We start from the raw sequence: 24,151 nt of genomic DNA, 5'->3' as shown, positions 1-24,151 counted from the left end.
ACCCAAGGCAAACTTCTTCCCTACTCCAATTTTTCTCTGCCCCACTGGTGCCTGAAAGCCCACCATTGGAGTTCTACAGTTTTCTGCTTTGATCCCTGCTCAGACATCACACAGTACTTTTGAACCCTGCCTCCACTTTAGCTCATGTCCAGATCCTTCCTACAGGCAAGCTCGTGAGGCCACAGGGGCTATGATTTGAAAGCAAAAATGTCCTTTTTTCCATAGATGCACAACTGGCTTTGTGTCCAGCCTGATTCCTCATCCTGTTGCCAAACTCTGATTGATCACCAGTTTCTTGGAAGACTGCTCCATCCCCAGACTGTATCAGTTAACAACCCACGTTCAGAGCTAGCCATAAAAACCTCTTGCAGCAGAGAAGAGGGGTAGGAGCTGAGGAGGGGGCGGGGAGGAAGGATGGCATCCAAGGACCCTGGCAAGGGAGAGTAATGCAGTTCTTCAGAGGAGAGAGACACAGGAATGCCCTTGTAAGGAGAGCCCCTTGTTTCAGAGGCCCAGAGAGGGGGGTAGCAAGCAAGAGGAAGGTACTAGAGCCTGGTTTAACCACAGCTCAGAGTCAGGATTGAAGGAAGGCTGAAGAGGTAATGGGATGATGATATTCTGGGAGAGAAGGTTGGGATGTGTGCATGTATGTGTGTACACATGTGGAAGGAAGTAAGGAGGGTCAGAGAGAATGAAAGAGAGAGGTAGACAAAGAGAAACAGAGAGAGAGAGAGAGAGAGAGAGAGAGAGAGAGAGAGAGAGAGAGAGAGAAACAAGGAGACACACAGAGACAGAAAGATAGAGAGAGACAGAGAGAAGACAGAGAAACAGAGAGACAGACAGAGACAGAGAGAAACAGAGAGAAAGAGGCTGACGTGTCCCATATGTTCCTGGAAGTGCTTCTCCTCATTCTGTGCTATGAGCAACAGCATCTCTTGACTCTCCATTTAATTACCATTTGCTTAAAATGTCAACAGGCCACATATGGGATTTAATAGTTATGAGGAAGTACACAGCAATTATGGGGAAAAGAGCCCCTTTTATTGTTGAGGCAAGAGAGAGAAACTGAGGAGAGAAAACTCAGACAGGGGGAGCTGCCATCCAGGCCACCCCCCTCAAAGCAGGATTTTTCTGAAAGACACCTTACTTTCAGGGGGCCCCCTCCTGCCCCCTCCTGCCCCTTGCCTCCTCACACAGATGGCCTGAATTGCCTATAGAAAATATTCTTTTCCATATCTCTCATCTTCAGCAGGTCCCTCTTGATGGATCCTCATTTCCTCACTATCCCCAGCCCCTCTACTGGATTTTTCCAACTCCCCCAAATCTGGCTCTACTTCAGGGTCATCTCTAACTCTTCCCTCCCCTTAATCTCCCATATTCTATCTTCTTGTCTCCTCTCTTGTTTAAACCTTCATCATCTCTCATGGGAAGAGCTTCAAGAGCCTCTGGGATGGACTCAGTTCAATCCACCCTATGCAGCTGCCAAAGTTGGTTGCTTAAAGCGCTCACCATGTCACCCTTTTTCTTCCTTACTATTGCCCCTAAAATAAACCACAAACTCATCAGAATGGCATTAAAGCCCCTCATAGCTTAGCTTCAGCCTCCCTTCCCAGGATAATTTCATATTTACCACTTTAACAAACTCTCCTTACAGGCAAACTGCTGTTCAAACTTACAGTTGCCATTCTGTTTTCCACTTTTTTGCATTTGCACAGGCCCTCTTCATGCAGAAATGTCCATTCTCCTCTTATCCCCACCTCTTAGAATTCCTAGTACATCAGGTATTCATGTGGCCTTTCTATGAAACTTTTCGATGAGATCCATAGCCCCAGCTGTTAGGATGCTTTGCCCTCAAGTAATTGCACATTTGTCTATCTGTTTGTGTTTTTTAATCCTCACAGTAGAAAACAAGCTCCTTGAGGGAAGGAATTTTTTTAAAAATTGTCTTTAAATCATCTCTAACATCGTAGGACTTTGCTGGCTTCATTTCTCCTATTGGTGAGCTCCTTCTAGAACCCCCATTTTGGAGATGGGTCCAGGCTGGCTCTGCTTTGTTCCCCTTCCAATTGTGTTTTTGATTGGAATTTGCCAGCATCACTGGTAAGGGATACTTTCCCCTCACTCCTTCAATTCCTTTTCTCTTTGATGGCCAGCAGTGACTTTCTTTTTGTTTGTATCATTACCAGCATTTACAATGCCTGACACATAGTAAGTTCTCAATTAAGGCTTCTTGCCAGCCTACTTTGCACATAGTAGTTGCTTCATAGATGCTCATTGGGTTTAATAGAAATTACTGTATAACCCTGGACAAGACTCACATCTCTTGGGGATGTATATATGTATGTAGTATTGAACCAGACACATCTTATCTCCCAGGAAAGAACTTTTACCAGTGAAAATCAACATCTTTTTGGAAATTTAGAGAATTGATGGGAGTTAGTAGGTTAAATGGGGCAGCTAGGTGGTATAATGGATAAAGTTCTGGACCTGGAATCAGGGAGACTTGCCTTCCTGTGTCCAAATCCTGCCTCAACTAGCTGTGTAATCCTGAGCAAATCATTTACTCCATTTTGACTTAGTTTCTCCATCTGTAAAATGAGCTAGAGAAGGACATGGCAAACTAGTCCGGTATCTTTGCCAAGAAAACCCCAAATGGGATCATGAAAAACCAGACTTGAATGGAAAGACTGAACAACAATAAATTAAATGCTAAGGATCATGTTATGTAATTAGAGGTGACATCCTGAAGGAGAGTTAGGGAAAGGGACTGCATGTGTCTGGCAATTCAGATAATCACCACAGCCTTAATCACCATTTCTCTTCAGCCCTTGTTGGGCACAGCCCAGGACCTTGAGCCAAAGAGCCTTGAGAATCGTGCCCCATGGACCACCAGGCCTGCTTCCAGCAAAACCATTATTAAAGGAAGAAATCAGTGTGGAAAAGGGACCCACCTTCCTCATCATAGCTGTGGCCCAATTGGCACCAAAAGTCAGATAAGGACAAGAGTCCTAGGAGTGGCAACACCTCCCAAATTATCAGTCTGTCTTGAGCCCAGCCCCAGTAGCCATCAACCAGGGAGAGAATTCCTGTGGAGAAGGATCCAGCAATCACTATCAAGTGTCACACCTCGCACAGACACACCAGCCTAGCTGAAGCAACAAGACTCCCTGAGATTGCAAGAGGCACCATTGGCTATCATCATTATCCTGACCACTATCACCATTCAGACCCTGATGGAGATTACCCCAGACCCTAAATCCAAAAGACTTGAAAATGGCAAGTATTCCAGCTCAGTGCCATAAAACCATTATTATCTTGAGAAGATATAGCCTTGGCCACTACTCCTATAGGAGCTGCAGCCACAGCTACTGAAGATAGAAAAAAGAAACCTTGTTATTAAAGTCCTCAGCAATGTCAAACAGTTCTAATCAGAAATGGATAGGATTTCCATCAGTGGAAATGACATTTAAAAAGAGTCATTACCATCTGTTTTCCTGTTGCCCTCTAAGGACCATGGGACCTTTCCAGCTGAATTGCAGTTGAAACCTTCCACAAGTGTTCTCTCTCTTATTAGAATGTGAGCTCCTTTAGGGCAGGAATTGTTTAACTTTTTCATTTGTATTCCCGGCATTTAGCATAGTGCTTTGAGTGAAGTAAGCCCTTAAACTCATTCATTCATGTGTGACTTGAACCTAGGTCTTCATGATTCTAAGGTGAACTCTCTTATCTGTTATGCCATAATGCCTCTCATTTTAGGTATTCATTTTCCTATATGTCTAGTGTTTGTGGAGGATAGGAGTGAGAATGGGCTATGGAGGTATCATTCATTACTACACATGGCAAGTAATGGGGTTGAGTTCCCTCATGGAAGATGTGGATTCTAGGAATGGATCTATTTACTTTAAGAATAAATCTTAAGGTTTAGGATTGGAAGAGATTTTTGATTCAGTAAAATATATTTATTAAATATTCATTATGTGTACATGCTGGAGATATAGAGGCTGAAACAAAAATAACTCCTGCTCTCAAATAACTTACAGTTCAATAGGGAGACCACACCCAAAAAACTAAGAAAAATCAATATATATATATAATATATGTATGTATATATGTATGCATGTATATATGTATGTATGTATGTATGTATGTATGTATGTATGTATATATTCAAGATGAAATCACTATCAGAGGAAAGGTACCAGCATTGAGGATTAGAAAAGTCTTCCTTTAGAAAATGGAAATGTGATTGAGACTTAAAAAGACCTAGGGAGGGTTCTTGGAACACAGAAATGCCAGAGCTAGGAAGTTCCTTAGAACACAGAATGTCAGGTGAAAGGGACCCTAGAAACCACCTGGATCGGTAATATCTATTTTTTTGTATATTATGGACCCCTTTAACAGTTTGGAAGACTAGAAACCCTTTTTCAGAACATTTTCAAGTTCATAAAATAAAACAATCAGATTATAAAGGAAACTAATTATATTGAAATAAACATGAAATTTCCACCCCACCTCCATACTAGTTCACAGACCCTCTGCAATCTACTCATAGACTCCAGGGCTGTCTGAGATTTTCAGGCTAAAAATCCCTGATATAGATGTTCAACTAACTGAAGCCCAGGTTGGGGAAGGGATGTGAAACCATTTTGTTTGGATGCGGTCTCCCAGGCAGTCATCAGGAGCTCTGCTCTTGTTTTGGAAGCTTTGCTTCCCATCTTGAGAAAGGAAGTGCTAGAAGCTTTTCCTTAAGGAAGCCTTTTTTCCTTGGGCGCTGACCGAGGTGCTGATAATGGTACCAATCTGACCTAGGTAGGCCAAAGGCATGCTGATAGATTCTCAAGTAATTTAGTCCCCAATTGCATACTGGGTGATTTCTCAGGAAAACCACAATGGCCAAGGAACCCAAAAGGCAGGTGATGGTGGGTGGTAGTCTCTCCCACTTACTCACCAAAGAAGGCAAATAATAACCAGGTACAGTATTTCAATAGGGAGCTACTTAGATTTATTGAATTTTATCAGTCAATTTTATCAGTGGCACCTCCCAGAGTTGACATGACTCGTCAAAGGGATGCAAAGAAACAAGAGGTATTCCCACCCTCATTTCTCACTCTCACTATATTTGGCTTGAAGCATGATGGGTTGATTATAGGGCCCACCTTTCAGTCAGGATGGCTTGGATTCAAATCTTACCTCTGACATATTCAAGCTATGTGATCTTAAAGAGTTGCCTGAGTCACTAAATATTTAAGTGACAAAGCACTTGGTGCTCCAGGACATTATGAGGTAAGAGTTACAGAAAAATTGAAGACTCACTTTGATGGAAGCAGATTCCATACTAGGATCTCCCCACACTAATAACATAATAGATCTGGACCTCTCAAAGTTGCAGTTACAGCAAAGGGATACTGTACCAGAAGTCTGCAAATTAGCTTGAATGGAATTCATCCAATCAATTAATAAGTATTTATTAAAGACTTCCTGTATGCCAGGCCCTGTGCTAGGCACTAGGATTGTTGTTATTTAATCATATCCAACTCTTCATGACCCCATTTGGGGTTTTCTTGGCAAAGGTACTGGAGTAGTTGCCATTACTATCTCCAGATCATCTTACAGATGAGAAAACTGAGGCAAACTGGGTTAAGTGACTTACCCAGAGTGTAGAGACTGAGTCAGATTTCAATTTAGGAAGATGAGTCTTTCTGATTCAAGACCTACCATTTTATCTGCTGCACCACCCAGCTGCCTAGAGCAAAGTACAAAATACTTTTGAGAATAAAGATAAAAAGCAAAAAAATTCCAACTCTCTGGGAGATGACATTTTAATTAGTGGATACAATGTATACATATAGAAATAAATATAAATACATGTATAAAAAGATGATTTCAAGGGAGGTACTAGCAGCTGAGAAGAAGGAGCTCATGTAGGAGTTAGCATCTGAGTTAAGATATGAAGGAAGCTAGGGCTTTTGAACCAAGAAAGAAAGGAGAGAGTGTATACCAGGTGTGCTAAAGTTTGGCAATGTAAGATGCAGAGGTGTATGTGAGAAATAGAAATAAGGTTAGTTTGTGTGAATATTGTGTGAAAAGGTCTAATGGTAGATAATATCATTTTCCACTCTGCCTCTTCCCCACCATTGGTGACAATCTAGCCAGTTTAACCCTCTAGACATCTTTCTGTCACCTGACCTATAGCCCATTGCCCTTTTATTCACTTTACTGACCAAATCTTTGACTTCCTATCCTTTTTTAGCCACTACTTTTCTAAATGGGCTCTTCTCCTTTTAGAATATAAGTTCCTTATTGAATATGGATCACAACATAATATTCTCACTCTTTTTGTTGTTTGCTTGCATTTTGTTTCCTTACTCATTTACTTTTTTTATCTGATTTTTCTTATGCAGCAAGAGAATAGTATAAATATGTTTATATATATGTATATATTGGACTTAACATATATTTTAACATGTTTAACACATATTGGATTGCTTGCCATCTAGGGAAGGGGGAGGAGGGAAGGAGGAGAAAATCTGAAGCACAAGGCTATGCAAGGGTCAATGTTGCAAAATGATCTGTGAACAGGTTTTGAAAATAAAAAGTTTTTAAAATTGAAAAAGGAATATAAGTTCCTTGAGGCCAAGCACTGACTTGTTGCTTTTTATATTTGCCCCACAAGCTTAGTACAACATTTGACACATAGTTAAGCACTAAATGTTTTCCCATTTAGTAAGCTAGAAAGAAAGATCATAGCCAGAATATTAAATGTCCAAGAGAGGAATTCCCATTTTATCTCAGAGAGAGACCCTGCAGTTTATTGAGGAGAGGAAAAGACTTGGTCAGCTTTGTGCTTTAGGAAGTTTGGCAACCACTTTGATTGGGTATGATGGTGCAATATGCAATCCTTGCTATGAAGGAGGCTCAGGCTGATGGATCTGGGGTGCAGGAGTTCTGAACAGCAGTAGGCTAACCTAATTGAGTGACTATACTAGTTTGGGCATTAAAATGGTGAATCTATGAGGGCCAAATAGTCTAAGAAAAGTAGTTCCTTTTAACTAAGTTGAGTAGTTCCTGTACTTCCAACCAAACTGACACAGGGAGATCCAGTCTTTAAAGAAATAATAAATTAATATCACTTTGACAGGTGTGTGGAGGATGAATTGGGCAGGTAAATTTAATGGAGCTGCCATGATAAGGGTCTGAGCTGATGCAAATTTATTCTCTGCTCTGACACCACTGTCCCCTCCCTCATCTCACTGACTCCAGACTACGCTTCACATCCCACTGAACAATCTAGAGATGACTATCCCCTTCCCTCAAATCATTTTGCCATGCAATTTATGATTTATCATCTATATGCCTTCTTCATAAGAGTAGTCAGCCCATAAAGCATTTATTAAGTGCTTACTCCTATTGTGTCAGGCACTGTGCTAAGTGCTAGGGATACAAAAAACACAAAAGACAGCCTCTACTCTCAAGAACCTCACAGTATGAGATGAATCACATGTAATCTAAAGGAATTACAGGTAGGGAGTACAAGGATTAGTCCCATTTTACAGATGAGAAAACTGAGAAGGAAAGAGACAACATAGTCAATAAATCATTAAGCATTTATTAAATGCTAACTATAAGTCAGACACAGCACACTAAGTGTGAAGGGTGCAAAGACTCTTGATTATGGACAACCTTTGCTTTATACTCTAATAGAGGAAGACAGCACATAAAAGGAAATTGAAAACCAAGAATGTTGATGGGGGTGGGGTGGCATCCATACAGAGAAGAAAGAGTCTGGGGAGTCAGTCGGGCCCAGAAAGGAATGAAGGAAAGACAATTGCAGTCCTGATAGCCCTTCCTTAAAATAGAAGTTCCAGCTATGTGCAAAGGGCTACAAAACTGCATTTCCTTTTGATTCAGCAGTGACTGTACTGGGTATGTATCCCAAAGAGCACAAAAGAAGGAAAAGGACCCCCATGCGCACAAATGTTTGTAGAAGCCCTTTTTGTGGTTCAAGGAACTGGAAACTGAGTGGATGCTCTTTAGCTGGGGAATGACTGAATGAGTTATGATATATGATGATAATGGAATATTATTGTTCTTTAATGATGAGCAGGCTGACTTCAGAAAAGCCTTTAAAGTCTTACATGAACTGATGCTGAATGAAGTGAGCAGAACCAGGAGAATATTGTGCACAGTAAAAACAAGAGTATGTGATGGTCAATTATAATAGACTCAGCTGTTTTCAACAGTGAGGTGATTCAAGGCAATTCCCATAGACTTGTGATGGAAAGTGCCATCTGCATCCAGAACCTTTTGTTGCGGCTGTTATTTGCTTGTTTTTTTTTTCTTTCTCATTTTTCCTCTTTTGATCTGATTTTTCTTGGCAGCATGACGAATATGGAAATATGTTTAGAAGAAGTGCACATGTTTAACCTATATCAGCTTGCTTGCTATCTTGAATAGGAGGAAGGGAGAAAAGAGGGAGAAAAATTTGGAACACAACCATTTACAAAGGTGAATGTTTAACACTACCTTTGCATATTTTTGAAAAAATAAAATACCATTAAAAATGGCCATTCAAACAGGGTCCAGGCCCTCCTTCCTCCATCTACAATGTGGTGCTACTGCTATTCAGGCGCTGGGCCTGGAAAAGAAAAGGAGGAGGAGGGGCTGGAGAGGGCTATGGTGGCTGTGGGGAGATGGGAACTGAGCCAGAGGGAGGCAGGGAGATGAAGGCAGGAACTTCTATTCCAGGATGAAGCAACCAATCAGAGGAAGGGAGAGATCTTCCAGGGTGAGAAGATTGCTGGACAATGGGAACATAGCATGACAGGAATCCTGGATAAGCTGCTGAATTTCTCATTGCCTCAGTTTCCTCATCTGAAATATGGCTGACTTGGGACTAGATGATCTTTAAGAACATTTGGGGGGGGGCAGCTAGGTGGTGCAGTGGATAGAGCACCAGCCTTGAATTCAGGAGGACCCGAGTTCAAATCTGGTCTCAGACACTTAACACTTCCTAGCTGTGTGACCCTGGGCAAGTCACTTAACCCCAGCCTCAAAAAAAAAAAAAAAAAAAAAAAAAAGAGAGAGAGAAAGAACATTTGGGGGCTTTAAATCCTAGACAATATGGTGTGCAAATCCAACCACTTGCACTTTCTAGGTGTCAGATCCTTTCACTTCTCAAGTGTCTTCATCTGGTAAGCTGATTAATACAAATTGATAGGATTGTTGTGAGGTCAAAATAAAATAATTAATGTAAAGCACTTTATAGTTCATATTTCAAGTGACTGGGTAATCGTTCTGGGCCTGAGACTCCAGGGCAGATGATCCAGGGGGGAAAAAGGAGATCTCTGGACAGCAGAGGCTCAGAGGCTCAGTTCCTGAGGTCACAGCCTTTTGGGTCTCCCAAGGTTACTCTGGCTTCCAGAGGGGCAGTAGGGGCCTTCTTCTGGAGTCTGGACCCAGATACCTCCATTAGAAAGCAGGATAGGAAGAGCGGAAGATGTCTCAGTCACTTAACTACTTGCTCCATTCCAGGACCTCTGCTCCTGTCTTTTAAGCCAGGGAAGTCAACCTACCTTACCTCCTTGGGGGGATACCCAGAGAATCACAGAATATCAGAATTAAGAACAACTTAAGAAATCAGCCACCCTTCCATACACTTTAAAAATGGGGAAACTGAGGCCCCAAGGACTTGCTCAGTTACATAGGGAATAAATGGTAGGGTCAGGAGTTGAACCTAAGTATCAGGACTAAAAACCCAAGTTCTCAATATTGGATTTCTTTCAGTTTCCATTCCCTTCCTATAGCCTGGTCTGAACACTTGGGTTGAAGAGTTAGGAGCATCAGGGGTGCAGAAGGGAGGTGCAGAGGGAGGGAGATGTACCTCAGCTTGTATCCCACTATGGATGGCAAGCTCCTTCCTGAGTCAGCAGGTTCTATTCTGTACTAGTCTATGCTAATCTGTTCTATTTTATGCTAATCTAATCTCTTCTACTCTTCTCTTTAGTCTGTTTTCTTCTAGAAAATTAGCATTTATTAAATACCTACTGAGTACAATACTGTATGCTAGGGATGCAAAAGCAAAAAACCAATCCCTGACCTCAGGGAACTTACAATTTCTTTGGGTAAAAAAAAAGCACAAAGTACTTTGGGAGGGGGAGAGAGAGAGAAAGGCAGAGAGGGAACAGACAGAAAAAAATCTCATGGGGGAAGGAGGCAGTATCCGAGATAAACCCAGGCCCTGGCCCAACTAGGGATGTCCAGAATCCTCCGAGGTTTCAGGTCTGAGGCCTTTAGGACGGAGCAGTTTTGTTCTGGTTCCAGCGGCTAATGCGAGTGCAGGGAGGTCAGCACAGATTTGAACCTGGACCTCAGGAGATCTCTGATGGGCACCAGGTCCTGAGAAAGACCCGGTAACTGGCAGGATCTCCTCTTCAATGTGTCAGAAGATGCTTGTGGGTATGTAGCAGCCAGCGATTCTTGCTCCTCCATCCCCTCCTCTACCCCCCCTAGGTTAATTCTGGCTGCCAAGGCCCTTCCCCGGGGCCCAGAATGGGACCTTTCCTGAATCTCTTATTAGGAAGGACTCCAACAAAACCCGGCCCGGCCCCTCGACATTCAAACAGGGTCCAGACCTCCTTCCTCAGACTAGAATCTGGTGCTACTGCTATTCAGATGCTGGGTCTGGAAAAGAAAAGGAGGAGGAGGAGCTGGGGAGGGCAACGGTGGCTGTGGGGAGATGGGAACTGGGCCAGAGGGAGGCAGGGAGATGAAGGCGGGATGTGTATGGAGTCTGGCAGGCTACCCAGCTAGCTCTGGGGGAGGGGAGAGGAGAGGGGCTGTGAAAGGGAGAGCTCCTTCAGTGATGTCACAATGAGGGGCCAGAGGGATTCCAGGATCACTCACCTGCCCCGGCAGACAGGGCCCCCAAGGGGTAGGGGGAGAGACTAAGAGTTACCTGGCAGAAGCAGGCTGCCAACAGATGCAAAGGAGAGCATCCAGAAGATGAGATGCTCCCTCCCCTGAGTCCCCAGAGGTTAGTGATTCTTTGGTGAGACTGCTGATTCTCTCTGGCCTCCGGTTTTTGCTCCATCATCCTGGGAGGCCCCCCTCTCCCTGTTATGGCCCCCCAGACACTGTGGCCCCACTGAAATCCTCTGACTGCGGCTCTTGCCAATGAAAGAGGGATGTAAACATCTCTCCGGAACTCAAGCCATCCACTGACAAGAAGCTGGGTCCCCACTCAAGCCCCGCCACTCCACACAGGAGCTCTAAGTGTGAGGCAAGGGGAGAGTGGGACCCCATTCATCCCCCTGACCAGGCCCTGCTGGGGTGGAACCCCTCCGCGACACAACCCCCCGGCCATGGGGGCCGTGGGCACACGGGGTGTGGCCCTCCACCTGCCAAGGCCTATGGCCTTGCTTCTCCTGCTCCTGGAGCTGCCGGCCGGCAAGGCCCTGGTGCGGGCGGTGTCCGACGACAGGGCCAGCTCCGTGGACTTCAGCGACGCCCCTGCCCTGTTCGGGGCTCCCCTGTCTGAGGACGGCGTCCGAGGCTACCTGATCGAGGCCCGACCACCCAACGCCTGCCAGCCCATCGAGGGCCCGATGCCGTCCAACCACTCCCTCGGCTCCATCGCACTGGTCCGACGCTTTGACTGCACCTTCGACCTCAAGGTCCTCCATGCCCAGCAGGCCGGCTACCAGGCCGTCATTGTCTACAACGTCCACTCCAACGACCTGGTCAACATGGTGCACGTGTACGATGACATCCGGCAGCAGATCGAGATCCCGTCGGTCTTCGTCAGCGAGGCCACGTCCAGGGACCTCCGGGTCATCCTGTGTGGCCACAAGGACGCCCACGTCCTCCTCCTCCCCAACCACCATCACTACTCTGAGCTGGACTGCCACCCCGTCCTGTCCATCTCCTGGGTGCTGGGCCGCGTGGTGACCCTGCTGATGTCCACGCTGCTCATCATCAGGAGGGTCTGGCTGTACTGGTGGCGGTGGCGGGAGCGGGGCGCCGTGGCCAAGAGCCCCATCAGGAAGAAGATGCACCTGCGGGCCTTCACCTGCCACAACGACGTCTGCGCCATCTGCCTGGATGAGTACGAAGAGGGGGATCAGCTGAAGGTCCTGCCTTGCACCCACATCTACCACTGCAAGTGCATCGATCCCTGGTTCTCCCAGGCCCTCCGCAGGACCTGCCCCATCTGCAAGCAGCCCGTGGCCAGCGCGGAGGAGGGCTCCGACTCCAACCCGGAGAGCCTCAGCGAAGACGAGTCGGCCAGATCCCGGCTGGACCACTGGGCCACCGAGGTGCTGACCCTGGTCCGCCAAGCACCCTCCCACACGGACAGCTCCAGTCACAGAACAGAAGGGTCAGAGGCCGAGGTGGAGCCTCGGAGGGAGCCCTCCTTCCCCTGAGATGTCCTCTCAGGCCCCTGCCCCTTTCCTCCTTCCCCAATCCCCCTTTCTTCTTCTCCCAGCCAGCTGGCTGTGTTGGCTGCTCCTGGGACCTGGCTGAACATCACCACGTGCCGTGTCCGGCTTGCCTTGGTAGAAGCCCAGATGCTGCAGTACCTGTTTGGAAATGCAAAACTTTATAGGCTGGAGACAATAAAATGCATTTGAAATCAGGCAGGTTCTCTGCACATCTAATTGAAACCCTGCCTGAGCAGATTCTCCTTGACCCTATTATCTGAGGTTGCACCTCCCTGCTTGTGTCCTTGTAGTGCTATAGAATCTAGAGATGATTTTCCAACCCAACCAACCCTTTCCATTTTACAAATGGGGAAACTAAGGCCGAGAGCCAGGGTGGGACTCAGCTAGGGCGATAAAGTAGTAAAGAACAAAGTGGGCGCCCATCTCAACTCATCTGACTCCCTCCCCCCACTACACCACACATTGTACAACGAATTCCCTCCCAAGGTATCAAATATCCCTCCGGGAGATAGCATTTGAGGCACAAGAGCAATGGCTGGAAGGGAGGGAGCCAACCAGACTGGATGTCAGGAAGAGCTTTCTCTAAGTGGGATCTGTTTTGGGGGAGGCCCCCTACTTGTTAGGTCTGCTAAAATAGGGATTCCTTTCGTGTGTGTTTTAGACATTGGCTTCCAACACTTAAATTCTGTGACTCTAGGGTTTGGGGCCCAAGCCCTTCAGGTGATTTAAGGGAGGTACCAAGCAGGGACCTCTATCAAGGATTTCCTTATGGCAGGCTCAATATTCCAAAAACAATATGAAATGTCAGTCTGAAAAGTAGCATATACAATGTTTTTAAATTAAGTTTTTATTTTCAAAATATATGCACAAATAATTTTTCAGCATTGATCCTTGCATAGCCTTATGTTCCAAATTTTTTCCTCCTTCTCCCCAGCCCCTCCCCTAGATGGCAAGTAATCCAATATAGAGCCTACATAATGTTAAGGCATCAAGGGGTCTTTCATAAGTACCTTATGCTCTAATGTACAGGTTGTGACTAGGGACAACGTGATCCTGTCTAGCTTGGAGATGCTCCGACCCAACTCCCTTGTCAACTGAGGCTGACAGGAGGACAAGGTCACACAGTGGCAGAAAGCAAGACTGGCAGAAGCTTAGGTCTGAGTCTGCTGCCTCTAAGGTTCAGCTCTGATGGAGAGGGGGCTTCACCATCTAAACCACAACAGAGGCATTCTCAATGCCCTCCAAGGCCAGCTCTGTTAGGTCTTCCCATGCTCTAGGAATACATTTGCATTCACTGGGGCCTTCTGGAGACACAATGGCCTTAGCCAAGGAACAATTCTGATGTAGGGACTTAGCAATAGGATGGTAGATCTCTGGCTGGCAGTCAAAAGACCTAGTCTTGGCTCTGTTAATGTTCATTAGCACTACTTATGACCTCCAAGTTAATTCTCCAATCTGGACCTGAGTTTCTCCATCTATAAAATAAGGTCGGTAGACTAAATGATCTCTGTTCTTCATCACAGCTCTGACATCCTGTGTGCTAAGGGCCTTCCCAGCCCTGATGTCCTGTATTCTAAGGGCCCTCCCAGTCCTTACACCTTGTGTTCTAAGGGCCCTCCTAACTTTGACACCCTACATTCTTAAAGGCCCTCTCATCCCTGACATCCCATGTTCTAAGGTTTCTTTCTCGCTCTCACACCCTGTGTCCTAAGGACCCTTCCAACTCTGACATCCTATGTTTTAAGGGCCTTTCCAGGCCTGACATCCTATGTTCTAATGGCCTTCCTAGCTCCCTGTTCTAGCCTTCTCTGTTCTAAGGCCCCTCCTAGTTCTGATGGGCTCTCCTAGCTTTAATATTCTGTATTCTAATCTTGTGTTCTAAGGTTCCTTCTAATTCTGATGTGTTTTAAGAGCTCTCCCAGCTTTGATATTATGTTCTAAGCTCATCACGATCTGACCTTTTGTGCCTTAATGACCTTCCCAGCTTTAACACTGTATTCCTTAAAGTCTCTCTCAACTCAGACATCTCTATTCTATTTTTTCCCTGAGGCACTCCCTTAGGTCTTAAGTGACTCTTCCAGGGTCACACAGCTAGGAAGTGTTAAGTGTCTGAAATAGATTTGAACTCAGGTCCTCCTGACTTCAAGGCTGATGCTCTAACCTAGCTGCCCTGACATCTCTCTTCTAAGTTCTGACAGTCTCAGCTTTGATCCTGCCTTTTAAGATTCCATACTGCTTTGATGCTCCCTGGTTCTCTGCTAGGCCCCTAAGACCAGCTGCTTTGCCTGGAGTGATTGCCCCAGCTGCCCCATCCACCGGGGCCCCTGTGTTCCCCACCTCTTTCTTTGAGCCTAGCAAATCTCAAGTCTCCCCAAGCACCAGCTGAATGTTTGTGGAGCCCATTAGCTCTGCAGCCCCTTTCCATTAAGTCTGTTTATCTGATAGCTAATTATAATTCTGGGATTCTCCTTGGGACCTACCAGAAGGAACAAGCCAACAATAGTTTCAGACTCTAATCCTACCTAATTCCAGCCTTGGCCCCAAGGCTACAGTGGAAAGTGGGAAGGGGGGTTAGGGAGGAGGGAGAGAGAGGGTTCCCACAGTCCTCCCGGCCCCAGATGGGCCTCTTTCCCTCTTCTCATCCTAGCAGCATCTCTCTGCCAGTCCAGAATCTCTCTAGCCATCACAGCTCAGGGCACCCGCACCCCAGCAGGAGTGGGCTCTACCCCTTTTCTGAGCTGCTTGAACCTTTTACAGCTGATAGATGTGCACAACATAAAGAAGCCTGAAAGACAGATTTTGGTATTGTGTCTGTTTCCACTTTACAGATGATGAAAGTGAGAGGCAGAAAGATTAGACAGCTTTGTCTTGAATCTTGGAGCTTGTAAGCATGAGAGCTGAGATTCTGAGTTCAGTGCTCTTACCATTGCACCTCCCAGCTGTCTAGAACCATCTGGACATACTTCTTTTCTGCAGTGAGGTGACACAGTAAATAGAGCAACTGGGTGGAATTTTCATGAGTTCAAATTTGGTCCTGGACACTTACCAACTGTGTGACCATCTTGTTTGCCTCAGTTTCCACATCTGTCAAATGAACTGTAGAAGGAAATGGCAAATCATCCCAGTATCTTTACCAAGAAAACCCTAAATGAGGTCAAAAAGAGTTGGATAGAACTAAAGCAACTGAACAATACAACAATAACACATCCAAAGTAGGGCAATCATGATTGCAAAGGGCCTTGAGTCCAGGTCATATGAGGTTTGGTTGAAGGAATGTGGGGTATTTAGCTTAGAGAAAAGAATACACGCTAACTGTCTTTAAATGCTTGAAAGACTAACACAAGAAGAAATTGACTTGTTCTGCTTGGTCCCAAAAGAAAGAATTAGGAGTAATGGGGAAAATTGGAGGGAAACAGAATTTGACTTGAATTATGGACATTTTTTTGGCAATTCTATTTACCCAGGAGGGGAATGGGCTGCCTCTTCACTGAGGGCTACAAGCAAGAGTTTGATGACTTGTTAAATATGTTATAAAGAAGATGATATTTGTAAAGTGTTTAGTACAGTGTCTAGTATACAGTAGGTACTTAATAAATGCTTGTTTCCTTCCCCTTCTCCCCCCTCTTTCCTTCACCTACCAATGGGATTGGATGCCTCTTGAAGTCCTTCCAACTCTGAGCAATTGAGATTCTTTCCCTGAACACCTTAATATGGTCCAGGGCTGGTCTTATTATAAACTCTCTCTCTGGAAATCTTATCCATTCCCATTTCTTCACTCACCATCTCAAGCGGAATACTCTGTATCTATATTCTTTAATCCTTCCCTTCCCTGGACTGCCAAATCCACACTTCCAACTGACTGCAGGACATCCCTATATGGATATCCAAATGGTGCCCACAAGTGAACAGGTCCAAAATTGAATTTATTTTCTCTCTCTGATCTTCCTTCCAACTTTCCTCCTTGTCTGACTTCACTCTTCACCCCCTTCTCCCATGTTTATAATCTTCCTGTTATTTTTGACTCTGCTCCTTTCCTATACAACTAGTTGCCAAATCATATCAATTCCATCTCTAATCACCTTCTATATTCCCAACTACCAGCCTGCCAAACTTGCATGAACTGAGGTTATAGACTCACAGGACTAGTGGTAGGAATTTACCCAAGATCACACAGGCTTTATACAGCAGAACTGAGATTCTAACCTAGCTCCTTCAAACTCTCCCTGCCTTTTTTTTTTAACCTTGTACTACTTGCTAATTTTACCGCCAACCTTCTTTCTTTCCTCCAATGCCTTTTCCATAATGGTTAAGTGATACAATGAAGAGCACTGGACGTGGAGTCAGGGAGAACCAAGTTCAAATCCCACTTCGGACACCAATCATGTGACCCTGGGCAAATCACTTAACCCACCTGCCTCAGCTTTCTCATTTGTAAAATGGGAATAAAAATGGCACTTACTTCCCAGGGTTATTGTGAGGATCCAATGAAATAATATTTGAAAGTACTTCTCAAACACTAAAGTGTCATATAAATATTAGCAATGATGATGATAATATTAGATGGAGATAGTTACATTTAGTACTCAAAAATCTTTGATGGCTCCTTAGTAATTGAAGTTCCAACTCATCTGTTTGATGTTCAATGGACTCCCCAATCTGCCAGAACCTCCACCTTTCTAGCTTTATTTCAGTATATTCCAGTTGCATTTGGCAAAACCAACTCAGTTGGAGTACCTTTCTCCCTTTGGCAATTGCCCTATAATCTCCCACCTCCACTATTTTTTTTTGCTTAGGTTATTTTCTATGCCTACAAGACTCTCCCCTTCTCTCTTCCTGTTGAATTTCTAGGCCCCTCTTAAAATATAATTCAAATTCTACCTCCACTAGGAAATCTTACTTGATAAACTCAGTTCTTCTCAAAACTCACAAAACACTTTGTACCCATCTGATGTAAATGTGTATATTTTTAATCCCTTAACTGAACTATAAGCACTTTAAAGTTAGGGAATCATACACATAAATAGAATCATGGAGCTAAAAGAGACCTTAGAAAGCTAAATATTGGAAAATGAGCAGATGCTCATCAGTTGGGGAATGACTGGACAAGTTGTGGTCTATGAAGATATTGAATATTATTATTCTATAAAAATGATAAAGAAACTGATTTTAGAAAGGACTGGAAAGATTTACATAAACTGATATTGAGCAAAACAAATAGAACCAGAAATACATTGTACATAATAACAGCAAGAATGTGCAATGATTTACTGTGAAAGACTTGGTTCTTCTCAATGGTTAGGAATCCAAAAGAATCCCAATAGATTTTGTACAGAAAATGCCATGTGCATCCAAAAAAACTAAGGAGATTGAATGTAAATCAACACATGCTAAGTTCCCTTCTTTTTTCTGGTTTTTTTTTTTAATCTGTCCCATGGTTTTTCCCTTTTGCTCTGATTTTTCTCTCCCAATATGATTCATAAAACACTGTGTATTAAAAATAATTTTTAAATGAAAAAAGAGACCTTAGAAGTCATTGAGTTCTACCCTTCATTTTACAGATAAGGAAACTGAATCACAAAGAAGTTGATTCACTAGGGTACCTAGTCACACACAACTAAGAAGTGCCGAAAGTGTCATGTGAACCTAATTATTCTTGACTGAGGACAATGAAGTAGCTCAGGGTATAGAGCATCCCTGGACCATTTAGGAAAACCCGAGTTTGAATCTGGCTTCAGACATTAGCTGTGTGACCTCTGTATGCCTTAATCCACTGGAGAAGAAAATGGCAAATCACTAAAGTATCTTTGCCAAGAAAACACCACGGACAACATGTATGGTCCCAGGGGTCACGAAGAGTCGGATACAATTGAACAACAGCTGTTCCTGGCTACAAGTGTAATGCTCCATGTACTATGCCCCAACACCTCTCCAGCGAGATTGTATCTCATCTAGAATTTAAATCTCTTCCACTTCCACAATGGAACTGTGTGCTCTGCACGCAGAAGGAGATCAATTAATGCAGCTGTTGTATTTATTGTGAGAGTACTGCTTTTATAAATTAGATGTGGATTCATTTCCATACCTTCTCCTTCAGAAACAGAGTAATGAAGAAAAAAAGATCTGAACGGGGACCTAGGAAAACTGGGACTGGTTCCTTCCTCTCTGGACCCTCTTGACAACCTCCCAAAGTTCTAGGCTATTGGGCAAATGTAAGTCAATTAATCTATGTCTAAGTTTCTCATTTGTAAAATAGGGGAGAGGAAATTAGTGGCCTCTGCTGCCCCTTCTAGCCCTAAATCTACCTTAATGGCTTTCTAAAATCACTTCTTCTTTATGGGCCTCTTCCTATTTCTGTTATGGGAGCATTGATGTATAAGATTCCTTCTGGCTCTTAGAATGGAATTGATTGATGTGAGAGGAGTGAGCTCCCTGTCACTGCAGGTGGTTGAGGCTGGATGATGAAGGGAGTGATTTTTGAACTGCACTGATTTAAGAGTTTTCAGAAGAGTTCACTGAATTTTCTATGGACCTCCCCTTCTCACTGACCTTCCCCCTCAATCTGTGGTTCTCATTATACTTTCTCCATTTTTTTCATTTTCCTTTTTTCCCTCTCTTTTATTTCATCCCCTCACTTTGTCGCCTACCTTTTCCTATCCTGTCTGACTCTTTCACACATATCCCCTCATTTTCTCTCCCATTCTTTCCCCACTCCCTGTTCACAATCTTTTCTTAAATGACCAATTTTCCAAATTGACCATTAGAACAGATAATGAGACCTGTGGTGTAAGGGGGTGCAGAGAAGGAACTGGGCCTGGGAGGCAGCAGACCTGAGTTTGGGGACTAGCTCCATCACTCTGTCTGTGTCTGTGTGTCTGTGTGTGTGAGAGTAAACTCCAAGATATCATGGGAGTTTTCAGAGATCTGGTCTTCCCCACCAGATTTACTTATTTATATTTTGTTTTGTTTTATTTTATTTTGACTAAGCTAAAGAGGAAATTCTTTGTCTCAGTTGCTACCTATTCTTAATCTGAATGATTGCAGCCTCAGTCAAACTGAGACTTGTTGGAGACCTTAGCTTAAAAAGGCATCCAGGGCCATCTCCAGTTATTCTGACCTATATCTTGCCCTTGGATCCAGATGGCTCTGAAGGAGAAAGTGAGGCAGGTGACCTTGCACAGCCCTTCTTCACTTAAATCCAATTTACCTGTTTGTTATGGTATCACCTCCCTGATGTCCTGGTCCTCTTCAAGAATGAAGGACAAACACCAAATGTGTGTGTGGGGGGGGGCACATGTATGTGACTTTATTGTGTGACTCTGGGCAAGCCACCTGACATCTCTGGGCCTTGTTTTCACAATCATAGTATCTTAGACCTGGAAGGGACCATTCAACCATTATCTGAGCAGAAATCCCTTTCATGATCCCCTAGAAAGGAACAGGTAGGCTTTATTTGAAGACTCCAAAACTTGAGGAACTCACAACTTATTACCTCAGGCATCACATTTCATTTTTGCAAAATCCTAACGGTTGGGAGATTTTCTTTACAAGGATCTTAAACCAACTTCCACTCATTGCCACTGGGACCAAACAGAATAAATCTTAATGTGTGTAAGAATGATATTTCAAAATACATCTGCCCCCCAAGTCTTGTCTTCTCCAGGCTAACCATTCCCAGTTCTTTCATTTGTAGTATGATGCAGTCTTCACTCCCAGCCACTCCACATCTGATGGACTGCTCTTTGTCAATATTCTTTCTAAAATGGGGCATCTGGAATGTAACACCACATTCCAGATATGGACTGATGAAGTCAGAAGATAAGATTGGTGACTTTCAGCTCCCTCTTTCTGGATATTCTGCATCTGTTATTGCAGTGGTCCACCATCAGGCTAGCTTTGGGGCTACCATAGCTCACTGTGATTCATATTAAGCTCAGCCTATATAAATACCCTAAATGCCTCCTTTTTTTCCTTAACCATGTCTTAAAATTTATTGATATTTTTGTTTTGTCTTTTTATCACTTTTATTTCCAAATATATCCTTCTCCCCTCCCCAGCAAACCATCTTATGTAACAAAGAATAAAAGAGAGAAAAAATGTCTCAAACAACTAACCAATTTTCCAAATGAATCTAACAATTGACCCCCTCCCCCAATCACCATCTCTGCAAAGGAGGGAAAGAAATGCACTTATTCTTCTTCTTGATCATCATATTCCCTTCCTCCCTTCCTTCCTTCCTTCCTTCCTTCCTTCCTTCCTTCCTTCCTTCCTCCCTTCCTCCCTTCCTTCCTTCCTTCCTCCCTTCCTTCCTTCCTTCCTTCCTTCCTTCCTTCCTCCCTTCCTCTCTTCCTTCCTTCCTTCCTCTCTTCCTTCCTTCCTTCCTTCCTTCCTTCCTTCCTTCCTTCCTTCCTTCCTTCCTTCCTTCCTTCCTTCCTTCCTTCCTTCCTTCCTTCCTTCCTTCCTTCCTTCCTTCCTTCTCAGGGTCACACAGCTAGTAAATGAAGCCAGCTTTGAATTCAGGTTCTTCTGACTCTATGACTGATACTCTATCTAGTGCATCACCAGCCTCCCCATATTTTCAAAATATCAGATTTGAGGTTAGGTTGGATTTATTTTGTTTATCCATTTACATTGTTACATCTATCCATATACATAGTTATATAAATTGTTCTCCTGGTTCTACTTCTGCCTCTTTATTCGTCACAAGGACTGTTAAGCCGACACCTCTCCCATGAAAGATCTCTTACAGTTTATTTATCTACCACATGGGCAAGGGTTATTAGACGGTTTTTGAGGATACTTTCAGCTCTTGAATTCTATGTTCTAAGCCTTCCAGGTTCAGAAATCAAGAGATTCAAATCCTTAGAGATAGAATCAGCCAGAATGGTAGAGATGATCAGAGTTAGTGAGTATCAGTCTTAGACGCCAGCTTTTGCTTTCTGTTACCTTCAATGCAGCACAGAGTGCTTCCCTTGCAAAACCTTGATTCCAAATTTTTTTCTTCCTTTCCCCCCACCTCCTTCCCTACACAGCAAATAATCCAATATATGTTAAACATGTGCAATTTTTCTATACATATCTTCACATTTATCATGCTACAAAAGAAAAATCAGATCAAAAAGGAAAAAAATGAGAAAAAAAAAACAAAAAAGGTGAAAATACTGTATTGTAATCCACATTCAATCCCCATAGTTCTCTCTATCACAAGTCTATTGGAACTGACTTGAATCACTTTCTTGAAAAGAGCTACAACCATCACAATTGTTCATTGTATAATCTTGATGTTGCTGTTCACAATGTTCTACTTACTTCACTTAGCATCAGGTCATATAATTCTCTCCAGGCCTTTCTGAAATCATCCTGCTGATCGTTTTTAATAGAACAATAATATTCCATAATTTTCACATACTAGAACTTATTCATCCATTCCCCAACTAATGGACATCTGCTCAGTTTCCAATTCCTTGCCACTTTAAAAAATGGCTGCTACAACATTTTTGCACATGTCTTCCTTATCTCTTTTAATTAGCTGTAGCTTTGCTTTTGCTTTGTCTGAGGCCAGGATTGCTACCCCTGATTCTTTTTTTTTTTTTAACTTCAGCTAAAGATTCTGCTTCAGAGCTGCTTCGCTTCTGTCTCTATAACCTTGGTGCCCAGCCCAGTGCCCGGCACGTCAAGCCCAGAGGCTTGAAAATGAGTGTTGTTACAGCCCCAGTAGTACCTGCTCTATCTCTGCCCAGTCTTCTGTATGCCCAGAGAAAAGACTCCTTCATCTTCTCTGCTAATTGACCCCTTCTGGTCAACCCCAGCTCAGGCATCCCTTGCTCTGTGAAGAGTACACTGATCCTACCCAGCTGAAAGAGCTCTGTCAGGACAATTTTGTCTATATGCTAGTGATAGAAAAAGCATTGGATTGTGGAGGGTGGGGTAGATCAAAGGGGCCACATTCATATTCTGGCTCTGCAGCTAATTTGCTATGTGACCTTGGGCAAGTCACATAACTACTCACCATAAAATGATCAGGGTTGAATTCAAAGATCTCTTAGGTCTCTGTCAACTCTAAATCCATGATCCATCTTGAGGAGAGGCTGCTTTTGCTTTGTTTTTGTGTTCCCCCCACCCCCCCCCCGTGCCCAGCAAGTGCTGAGCACATAACAGGAGCCAGATAAGCATTTGTTGAATTGAATCTCCAAGGTTCTGTTCAGTTCTCCTATGCTAGATCTTTGATCTATTATACTTGGCAATACCTGATGATCGGTACTGTGGGACTTTTCATTACTGCATTTCTTCCAGTGCTGAGCACAGGGCCTTACTCATAGCAAATACTTTAGAATATATGCTGAATGAAGTTGAAAAAGAATAGTACAAAAAAGAAAGAATATCAGCCTGGAAGCTGGGAGACCTCAGATATTCTTAGTTGGGTTTGCTGTATGACTTCAGCAAGTCATTTGCCCTCTCTGAGGGTAGGGGGATGTACAAGATGACATCTTGGGGACCTTTCACGTCTAATGCTGTGCAACCCTAATGCTTTATCTTTTCTCCTGCTATCATGGAGGACCAGGCTGAGAGAAATTTCTGTGGGTTGGCAAAGTTTCAAGGCAATCCAGTTCTCCAAGGGGCTGTCCCTAATACACAGAAATTCTGCTGCAGAAGCAAAATTTGCCCTCATCACAACAAATTAGGCAGCTTTTGATGGGTACCATTAATTCCTGTCCATCTCTATTTGCAGCATTTAGCGGGTAAAGGGATCCAGGGCTGGGAAGGACCCAACAAGAGAGTGAAAGAGCCTCTCCAGACGAGGTTATTAAGAGAGGGGAGACTGGAGGCAGTGGTGGTTCTGGCTGCATAGGGCTTTGGGGAGCAGCTTCATTAAAGGGAGGAAGGCTCTTTCCTGAAGCCACATCCTTTCTGGTTGACCCCAGGCCACTTAAAGGCAGATTAAGAACTTCATCCAAGTCTTACTTCCAGCCTGAGAGAGGACTAGGCTTTTAGGGTAATTTCCTCCTCTCTCTGGTCCAGTGGGAAAGAGGAAGGAAGGAGGAGGTGGCAAGAAACAGGAATTTTTTTTTCTGAAGCAATTGGGGTTAAATGACTTGCCCAAGGTCACACAGCCAGGAAGTGTTAGGTGTCTGAGGCCAGATTTGAACTTAGGTCCTCCTGACTGGTGCTGGTATTCTATCTACTGTGCCAACTAGCTATCTCTGACAGAAGAAACTTTAAAATGATCATGTCCACCCAAATTTTGGAGCATTAATGCAGACTGTTTGGGTTGGAAGGCTGGGTGAGCTTTGGCTAATCCCCTTCTCTAGTTCACCCGCAGAATGAAAAAGTTGGACTATATGGCATCTGAGGCAGGAGTTCTTAACCTGGGTTGCATGAAAGTCGTTTTTAAAATGGTTATTTTGGTAATCAGCATAGCCTGTTTCCTTTGTAATATTCTCTAATTTATATTATAATCTAAGCTCATGATTGAGAAGGAGACCCTAGGTTTCACCAGACTAATGGTGAACAATAACACAATAACAGCAAAGTTAACGCAATAACATTGACACAATAACATAAACTTAAGAATTATTGCTCTTAGGTGTTTCCCAACTCTCTGATCTTTTGTGAAAAAGGAAGAGGGGTCTCAGGAAGATCCAGCCTCCTGCTTCCCTCCCCACCTCCACAAGAGAAAGATCAAACAGGGTGGGGAAAAGATGGTCGTTCAGTCA

The 24,151-nt window shown here is 43.8% G+C and overlaps 1 protein-coding gene across 1 annotated transcript; it reads left to right on the top strand.

Moving 5' to 3' along the window:
• The first annotated feature begins 10,885 nt into the window (after positions 1 to 10,885).
• ZNRF4 (zinc and ring finger 4) lies at positions 10,886 to 12,634 on the top strand. The gene has a single exon (XM_074308458.1). The coding sequence runs from the start codon at positions 11,361 to 11,363 to the stop codon at positions 12,420 to 12,422; it is 1,062 nt and encodes a 353-aa protein (XP_074164559.1). The 5' UTR covers positions 10,886 to 11,360; the 3' UTR covers positions 12,423 to 12,634.
• The last annotated feature ends 11,517 nt before the right edge of the window (positions 12,635 to 24,151 follow it).

Source organism: Sminthopsis crassicaudata, chromosome 1 (genome assembly GCF_048593235.1).
Source record: "Sminthopsis crassicaudata isolate SCR6 chromosome 1, ASM4859323v1, whole genome shotgun sequence".
Classification (NCBI taxonomy): domain Eukaryota; kingdom Metazoa; phylum Chordata; class Mammalia; order Dasyuromorphia; family Dasyuridae; genus Sminthopsis; species Sminthopsis crassicaudata.
This window is presented reverse-complemented; position numbering and strand designations above follow the sequence as displayed.